Raw genomic sequence first — 9,583 nt, 5'->3', positions numbered from 1 at the left:
CAACTCTAGTAATAACAAAAAATAATTAAGGCTCTCCAGGAGTTGAATTTTAACATGATTATTGTTTCTTATTGAAGTGAATGGAAACGGAAGGCTTATGATCAGGACGGTTCGACGTTGGTGGAGTTAGAATGTTGGGAGACTTGTTTAGAGGTGTTTAACATGCAGAGGGAATCACTATCAGGCCTCTCAGGGCCAGCTTATTCCTTTATGACTGCTGCTGGTTTACAATTGTCTTGTTAACTGCCTTATAGCCATCTGCCACAGAATATCTGCATATAAACTGTACAGAAAAGGCTGCACAAGGACTCCTGTAAATGAATGACTCATTAGCTAACGTACATCAGGATTGTAATAATATGTTAGAGATGTTTATCTACTGAAGACCTTTTCAAAGATATACACAGTTTTGAGGATGCCTGTGTTTATCCTGCTCCTCCAACAATTTTCTAACTATTTATATCAAGTATAAGATGACAAAATAGATTAGAAAAGTAAAATTAGAACCCTAAGTTTTTATAAAACTGGTTTCCTGCAAAGATTATAACCTGATACTCCCCTAATAATATTAGGCAGTGATTTGTGGTTTTGGCATATTCCTCAAATGGCTGATTAAATGTGTAGTGACATTACTGAGACAAGAATTGTAAATAAAATGAAAAAGATCCACTTACTTTGGCTTCTCCAGAGGATCTGGCTCATTACGAGCCAGGCCTGCAGGGCTCTTCTCAGCTTCTTCTGCTGTCAGCAGGTGTAACTCGGCCTCCACTTTACCCTGAAACCAGAACGCACATGGTGAATTGTTCTTTCACTGAGTTTGAAGTGACGGTCACTTCACGTGGCTTCATTTCAGGTCCTGGTGCTATCATGTTTACACTGGAAACACTTGACCCGAGGGAATGAACCACGCATGGTTCACAATGCGAAAAGGAGTGGTGATATCATCCTACCCAACAGGTGTCCTCTTGTCTGGTATCTATATGGGGTGGGGTGAAAATACTCTTCAAGTTTGTCGTAATTTATAAGGCGATATTTTTACCTTCTGAAATTATGACTTTTGTTTAGAATTCTCTTTTGGTTGCACTGCGTCCAGTGTATTGAGAGAGTGATGTGGCAGTTGTTACATTGTAAGAACATAAGAACATAAGGAACAGGAGCAGGAGTAGGCCAATCAGCCCCTCGAGCCTGCGCCGCCATTCAATAAGACCATGGCTGATCCAGTCTTGGCCTCAACACCACTTTCCCGCTCTCTCCCCATAACCCTTGACTCCCTTGTAGTTCAAATGTCTGTCAATCTCCGCCTTGAATATATTCAATGACTCCGCCTCCACAGCTCTCTGGGGTAGAAAATTCCAAAGATTCATGACACTCTGAGAGAGGAAATTCCTCTTCATCTCCATCTTGAATGGGCGACCCCTTATTCTGAAACTATGCCCCCTAGTTCCAGATAACCCCACTAGGGGAAACATCCTCTCAGCATCCACCCTGTCAATCCCCCTCCGAATCTTATATGTTTCAAAAAGATCACCTCTCATTCTTCTAAACTCCAATGAGTATAGGCCCAACCTGCTCAACCTTTCATCATACGTCAACCTGTTCATCCCAGGAATCAACCTAGTAAACCTTCTCTGCACTGCCTCCAATGCAAGTATATCCTTCCTTAAATATGGAGACCAAAATTGTACGCAGTACTCCAGGTGCGGTCTCACCAGCGCCCTGTAAAGTTGCATCAAAACTTCCCTACTTTTATACTCCATCCCCCTTGCAATAAAGGCCAACATTCCATTTGCCTTCCTAATTACTTGCTGTACCTGCATGCTAACTTTTTGTGTTTCATGTCCTAGGACCCCCAGATCCCTTTGTACCGCAGCATTTTGTAGTCTCACTCCATTTAAATAATAATTGGTTTTTCATTCTTCCTTCCAAAGTGGATAACTTCACATTTTCCCACATTACACTCCATCTACCAAATTTTTGCCCACTCACTTAACCTATCTATATCCTTTGCAGAATCTTTGTGTCCTCCTCACAACTTGCTTTCCCACCTATCTTTGTATCATCAGCAAATTTGGCTACAGTACACTCGGTCCCTTCATCCAAGTCATTAATATAGATTGTAAATAGTTGAGGCCCCAGCACTGATCCCTGTGGCACCCCACTAGTTATAGTTTGCCAACCGGAAAATTACCCATTTATCCCAACTCTCTGTTTTCTGTTAGATAGCCAATCCCCGATCCATGCCAATATATTACTCCCAACCCCGTGCGCTTATCTTGTGCAGTAACTTTTTATGAGGCACCTTATTGAATGCTTTCTGGAAATCCAAACACACTACATCTACTGGTTCCCCTTTACCCATCCTGTTTGTTACATCCTCAAAGAACTCTAGCAAATTTGTTAAACACGATTTCCCTTTCATAAAACCATGTTGACTCTGCTTGAATGTCTTATGATTTTCTAAATGTCCTGCTATTACCTCCTTAATAATGGATTCCAGCATTTTCCCAATTACAGATGTTAGGCGAACATGCCTATAGTTTCCTGCTTTCTGTCTCCCTCCTTTCTTAAATAGGGGTGTTACATTTGAGGTTTTCCAATCCGCTGGGACCTCTCCAGAATCCAGTGAATTTTGGTAGATTACAACCAACCCATTCACTATCTCTGCAGCCACTTCTTTTAAAACCCTAGGATGCAGGCCATCAGGTCCAGGGGACTTGTCAGCCTTTAGCCCCATTAGTTTGCCTAGTACTTTTTCTCTAGTGATAGAGATTGTTTTAAGTTCCTCCCTCCCTATAGCCCCTTGATTATCTATTATTATTGGGATGTGTTTAGTGTCTTCTACCATGAAGACCGATACAAAATAATTGTTTAGAGTCTCTGCCATTTCTCTATTTCCCATTATTAATTCCCCAGTCTCATCCTCTAAGGGACCAACATTTACTTTCGCTACCCTCTTCCTTTTTATATACCTGTAGAAGCTCTTACTGTTTGTTTTTATATTATTTACTAGTTTACTCCCATACTCTATCTTCTCCCTCTTTATAATTTTTTAGTCATCCTTTGCTGGTTTCTAAAAAATTTCCAATCCTCTGGCCTACCACTAATCTTCGCAACATTGTATGCCTTTTCTTTCAATTTGATACCATCCTTAACTGCCTTAGTTAGTCACGGATGGTGCATCCTTCTCGTAGAGCCTTTCTTTCTCACTGGAATATACCTTTGCTGAGATTTATGAAATATCTCCTTAAATGTCTGCCACTGCTGATCTACCGTCTTACCCTTTAATCTATTTTCCCAGTGCACTTTAGCCAACTCTGTCCTCATACCCTTGTAATTGCTTTTATTTAAGTTTAGGAGACTAGTTTCAGACCCAAGTTTCTCACCCTCAAACTGAATTTGAAATTCTACCATGCTATGATCACTCTTTCCTAAGGGATCCTTTACTATGAGATAATTAATTAATCCTGTCTCATTACACACTACCAGATCTAAAATAGCCTGCTCCCTGGTTGGTTCCTTAACGTATTGCTCTAAGAAACCATCCCGGATACATTCTATGAACTCGTCCTCAAGGCTACCCTTGTCAATTTGATTTGTCCAATCTATATGATGATTAAAATTGCCCATGATTATTGCAGTACCTTTCTTACAAGCCCCCATTATTTCTTGATTTATACTCTGTCCTACAGTATAGCAACTGTTAGGGGGCCTATAGACTACTCCCACCAGTGACTTCTTACCCTTACTATTTCTTATCTCCACCCAAATTGATTCTACACCTTGAGCTTCTGAGCCAATATCATTCCTCACCACAGCAGTGATCTCATCCTTTATTAACAGAGCTACCCCACCTCATTTTCCTTTCTGCCTATCTTTCCAAAATATCAAATACTCCTGAATATTCAGTTCCCAGCCTTGGTCACCTTGCAACTACATCCCTGTAATGGCTATCAAATCATACCCATTTATTTCTATTTGTGCCGTCAACTCATCTATCTTGTTATGAATGCTGCGTGCAGTCAGATAAAGAGCCTTTAATTTTATCTTATTTTCCTTACTGTAAATGTGGAGACTATGCCACCATTTCCTCCCTCCAATTTTATCCTAATTTCTCCTCTCCTTTTGTGAAGATATTGAGCTCATGAACAAAGTGACGTCTCTTTGTGTGAGATTAGACAGTATCATTGAGTTATTCAACCTTCGAGGAGAGAACATCATAGCTGAACCAAAACCTACCTGCACCTGCCATGAATCTAGCTGAAGCGACTGAATAGCAATAAAGAGGGCAACAGTAGGGGTAAATCCCGCACAGCCAAATTCTTGAGCTCCCGGTAGGCAAGATTCAGGTCAGGAACATTAAAGTGGAAAATGACCCCTTGAGTTTGCTTTGTCCCCCCACTCGCTAACCCAAAGAAACTAAGGTCAATTGTCGTGTCCCTATTGCACAGACTAGGAATTGAACCTTGAATTCTTTGAATGAGTATGGCCCAATACCACATCAATGCCAAAATTGGCTTAGTGGCAGAAGGCAGAGGGTGATGGTCGAAGGTTGTTTTTGTGACTGGAAGCCTGTGTCCAGTGGGGTACCGCAGGGATTGGTGCTGGGTCCCTTGCTGTTTGTGGTCTACATTAATGATTTGGATGTGAATGTAAAAGGTATGATCAGTAAGTTTGCAGATGACACGAAAATTGGTGGGGTGGTAAATAGCGAGGAGGGTAGCCTCAGTCTGCAGGACGATATAGACGGGTTGGTCAGATGGGCGGAACAGTGGCAAATGGAATTTAACCCTGAAAAGTGTGAGGTGATGCATTTTGGACGGACTAACAAGACAAGGGAATACACAATGAATGGTAAGACCCTAGGAAAGACAAAGGATCAGAGGGACCTTGGTGTGCATGTACATAGATCCCTGAAGGCAGCAGAACAGGTGGATAAGGTGGTTAAAAAGGCATATGGGATACTTGCCTTCATTAGCCGAGGCATAGAATATAAGAGCAGGGAGGTTATGATGGAGCTGTACAAAACGCTGGTTAGGCCACAGCTGGAGTACTGTGTGCAGTTCTGGTCGCCACGCTATAGGAAGGATGTGATTGCTTTGGAGAGGGTGCAGAGGAGATTCACCAGGATGTTACCTGGGCTGGAGCGCTTCAGCTATGAAGAAAGACTGGACAGGCTGGGGTTGTTTTCCTTGGAGCAGAGAAGGCTGAGGGGGGACCTGATTGAGGTGTACAAAATTATGAGAGGCATAGATAGGGTAGATAGAAAGGAACTTCTTCCCTTAGTAGAGGGGTCAATAACAAGGGGGCATAGATTCAAGGTAAGGGGCAGGAGGTTTAGAGGGGATTTGAGGAAGAACTTTTTCACCCAGAGGGTGGTTGGAATCTGGAACTCACTGCCTGAAAGGGTGGTAGAGGGAGGAACCCTCACAACATTCAAGAAGCATTTGGATGAGCACTTGAAATGCCATAGCGTACAAGGCTACGGACCAAATGCTGGAGAATGGGATTAGATTAGACAGGGCCTGATGGCTGGCGCGGACGCGATGGGCCGAAGGGCCTCTTTCTGTGCTGTATAACTCTATGACAGTGTAGTTACCCATTGAGGTTTGAAGGATGTGCAGAGATGCTCTAATTATGACAAATCAGCCATAAGAATAAATCAAATATGAAGCAAAACTTGGAAAAGAGAAGTGAGACCCACGTGTGCAATCTATAGTAAATGTGGCCTTCGTACTTCAGGATGTCGCCACTCTAAGTGATATTACATCTTGATTCACTCTGAGTCAAATACTGCAGTAAAAATTGTCAAAGAACTGCCTCTGCTGCATGTAAATTATCACTGAAATGTATGGGAAGTAATTATAGTCAAACAGAATCCAACAGAAATAATATTAGGAAAATGCTCCCATCACCTCAATTGTATTCATTCATTGTTAGTCACCTAGGCAAATGAGCCTCCTCTTTCTCCTTACCAAAGTCATACAACCAAATGACAATAAAACTGAGACCTTATAAATCAATTAGGAAAACAATTGAATTTCTTGTGTCAAATCCTAGCAATGAGATTGGCTGAGATTCTTGAGTAGATTGGTTGCCGCTTGGCTTACTGAAAAATAATCATTTTTGTTTTATATACCTGAGATTAACTATTTGGCTATTTGGTGAAAGCAGCTTATTCCCAGCCTTTATTTTGGTAAAAATTTCTGTCTTGTATAAACCCGAATGGGTTCCCAAGCTTCAGCAACTAGTGTTAGTAGGGGAGGAGGTGGAACACCACTTCTTTCAATGTATTATTAAAACACAAAACATAAAGGGCTCCGCCAATGAATTGGTTGGCAAATGCAGTGCTCCAATTGCGAACAGGTCAAGAAGGTCCCAGATCCAATCCTTGTTCCGTGCCAAATTACTTAATCTCAGCTGGGATGGTGGTGGGGGGGTGTTATGATTGTCATCCGTGTCCCTGGGCTAGTCAGCGAGTATTCCCACTCTTGATTTCCATCTAGTGACTATTGCTCTCGGCAATGGCAATGGCAAGGAGCGTGGAGGAGTCTGCCTGCAACATTGCACAAGGCTCCTGCAGAGCATGGAGCCCATCATTTCTAGTCTGCAAATGATGGTACACTCCCAGAGAGACCCTGGCAACCCAGACATGATGACACGCATGATGGGCAATGTTGCAGCTTCCATTGCAGTACAGGTGGAAGTGACCCAATGTCTTAACACTGCAGCGGAAACTCAGACTGCTCTCATGCAGTCTCTGCTTGGTGGCACGAAATGAGACACCCACTCGGGTGAGTACTGGAGGGCTCCACTCGAGCGGTCAAGGCAGTGGAACCGTTGCTTCAGTAGGCCGATGGTCTGCTCGATGATGTTCCTAGTGGCAGCATGGCTCTCAGTATATGTGTGCTGGGAATGAGTGCTGGGGTTGCGGAGGGGAGTCATGAGCCAGGTGGAGAGCGGATAGCCCTTGTCTCCGAACAGCCACCCTTGAGCTTGACGTGTTGGCTGGAAGAGTGCTGGCACACCAGTCTGGTGCAGGATGAAGGCATTGTGGCTGCTGCCAGGGTAGCGGGCATTGACATTGAGGATTCACTGTGTGTGGTTGCACACTGACTGCACATTAAGTGAGTGGTAGCCTTTGCGGTTACGGAAGATCTCAGGATTAATATACGGTGCGCACAAAGCCACATGGGTGCAGTTGATGGTGCCCTGCACCATGGGGAAGCCTGCTATCCTGGCAAGGCCACATGCACACTCGTCCTGATTCTCTCTGGTGATTGGAATGCCAATGTAGTCCCTTCTCCTGGTTTAGAGAGCCTCAGTGACCTCCCAGATGCAGCAATGGACAGCGAATTGTGAGATGTTAGCTATGTCTCCTGCTGCAGACTGGAAAGATCCACTGGTGAAGAAATTGAGGGCCGTGGTGACCTTGACTGCCACTGGGAGAGCTGTGGGCACCCTGGTCTGAGGCTGGAGGTCTGGTTGCAGGAGGTGGCAGAGTTCTGTGACCACCTCCTTGGTAAAGCGAAGCCTCCTAATACACTGCTCCTCGCTAAACTAAAGGTAAGAGAAGTGCTGTTGGAAGACCCTCAGCGGGTAAGGGCTCCTGTTGAGAGCCCTGATGGCCCTCCTCCTCCCTCTGGGCATAAGTTCCCGTCTTTCTCGCTGCCTCCGCTCCCTCTTTCATAGATCCTGGAGAGCAAGGTCCACTGCCAGTACAGTCCCCATGACTTTTAACAAGTGATTGAAGCGTTTCAAAGATAATAAGGGAGTTTTGTATTTGCCAGAACACTCCCTGATACCAAATAACCTTGAAATGACTAAAGAAAACTTTTGCAGTAGCAGGAATTAGCACACAGCCAATCAAACTTTGAAGCCCTGTCAGGTGCGAGTGATTGGTGAGGATCCCTTTAAATAGCATCGCTGGAGCCGGCTTCCTGCTGCTCGCCACCTCAACTTGATGTTGCTTTCTCCAGCTGGTGAGTTCAATGGCCAAATTGAAGTTGGGAGATTGGGCATCAAGTGAGCATTGCACACTCACTGATGTCATGATCTCTGTGATTGCGATGTCCCCAGCGATCAAATTTACCGGCAGCGCTACTGGCAAGACAGATATGGCGTGCGGCGCTGGAACTGCCATCAGCTGGCGGTAGAGCTCTGAACGGCATTTTAACGCCATCTTGTGGCACTAATGTGTGACGTTAAACACATGAATTTCTAGCCCAATGAACCTTGCTTCGAATAACCCGATTTGAAACTCATTTTGGGTATTCTTCAGAACAGGGATAGAGCTGGGGACCTTTATAAAATATAAAAAGCTTTGATATAAGTGATTGTTAAGAGAGGCTTCACTTTGTAAGTTAAAGCTGCGATAATAAAATGCTATTTTCTTCATTTTCAGCACAGTACGACCATGGCAGGCTCCCACTCGAAGAGAAAACACATTGAGAAAATGAATTTTATACATTTAGTCCATTTGGGCTATTTAGTGTTAATGCGGCCATCTTGTTTTATAAGAGACAAAATCAGTTTCCAAACTCCAAAAAAAAACTTCTTACTGTAAGCTCCATTTCATCATTTTCATTTCTGGCCACGAATGGCCACCAGCCCTTTACCCTCTTCTGTTTAAAAATGGAGACTATGGGAAAGGAAGATACATCTGTCGCCATTTCAATTGTGCAGAGCTTGGCTGTTTTTGCTCCCCGTGTAAATCTGTTCAGATCCAGTTCAATCGCACCTGCCAGGAAAAAAAATGGATAAAGTAACAGCTGAGTTAAAAGAAAATGCCTCGGGATATTTTGCTTCTATATCTAAAGAAATGCCTCTTTTGAAATGGTGTAATTAACATTGTTGATTGACATTGGACAACTTGGTGCCTTCCTGTAAAATGTCACCAGGTTCCTCAGAACTAAAGCAGAACCAGGACCAGAACTGTCAACCTTGAGCAAATTCTGAAGCCTGAGGTTTTTCTGTTGTGTGTCAGCCACAGAGCCAAGGCGTCACCTCATGTCAAAATGCTTTACGATCACGATTCCCTGTCCGAGGGTGATGAAGCTCCTGTACTCAAATCCTCTTGCTATGAAGGCCAACATACCATTTGCCTTCTTAACCGTCTGCTGCATCCTGCATGCTTACCTTCAGCGGCTGGTGCACAAAGACACGCAGGTCTCGTTGCACTTCCCCTTCTCCCAATCTATTGCCGTTCAGATAATAACCTGTTTTTGCCACCGAAGTGGATAACCTCGCATTTATCCACATTATACTACATTTGCCATGCATCTGCCCAATCACCCAACCTGTCCAAATCATACTGGAGTTTCTCTGCATCCTCCTCACAGCACACATGCCCACCCAGCTTTGTGTCATCTGCAAACTTGGAGATATTCCATCTAGTTCCCTCATCTAGATCATTTATATATATTGTGAATAGCTGGGGTCCTAGCACCGATCCCTATGGTACCCCACTAGTCACTGCCTGCCACTCGGAAAAAGACCCAATTATTCCAACTCTTTGCTTCCTGTCTGCCAACCAGTTCTCTATCCAAGACAGTACCTTACCGCCAATCCCATGTGCTTTAACTTT

General features: G+C 43.8%; 1 protein-coding gene across 1 annotated transcript in view; it reads right to left on the bottom strand.

Moving 5' to 3' along the window:
* Positions 1–208: 208 nt before the first annotated feature.
* Positions 209–9,583, bottom strand: part of otofa (otoferlin a) — a 214,899-nt gene continuing 205,524 nt past the window's right edge. The window contains exons 39-41 of the mRNA XM_085998196.1: positions 8,559–8,737; positions 675–775; positions 209–311 (exon numbers count right to left, since the gene is read on the bottom strand). Of these exons, the coding sequence (XP_085854322.1) occupies positions 209–311; positions 675–775; positions 8,559–8,737 (383 nt within the window). The remainder of the gene's footprint in view (positions 312–674; positions 776–8,558; positions 8,738–9,583) is intronic.

Source organism: Somniosus microcephalus, chromosome 9 (genome assembly GCF_052327205.1).
Source record: "Somniosus microcephalus isolate GS21.2 chromosome 9, FLI_Smic_1.0, whole genome shotgun sequence".
Classification (NCBI taxonomy): Eukaryota; Metazoa; Chordata; class Chondrichthyes; order Squaliformes; family Somniosidae; genus Somniosus; species Somniosus microcephalus.
The sequence above is the reverse complement of the archived record's forward strand: the minus strand, read 5'-3'. Positions and strand labels throughout refer to the sequence as shown.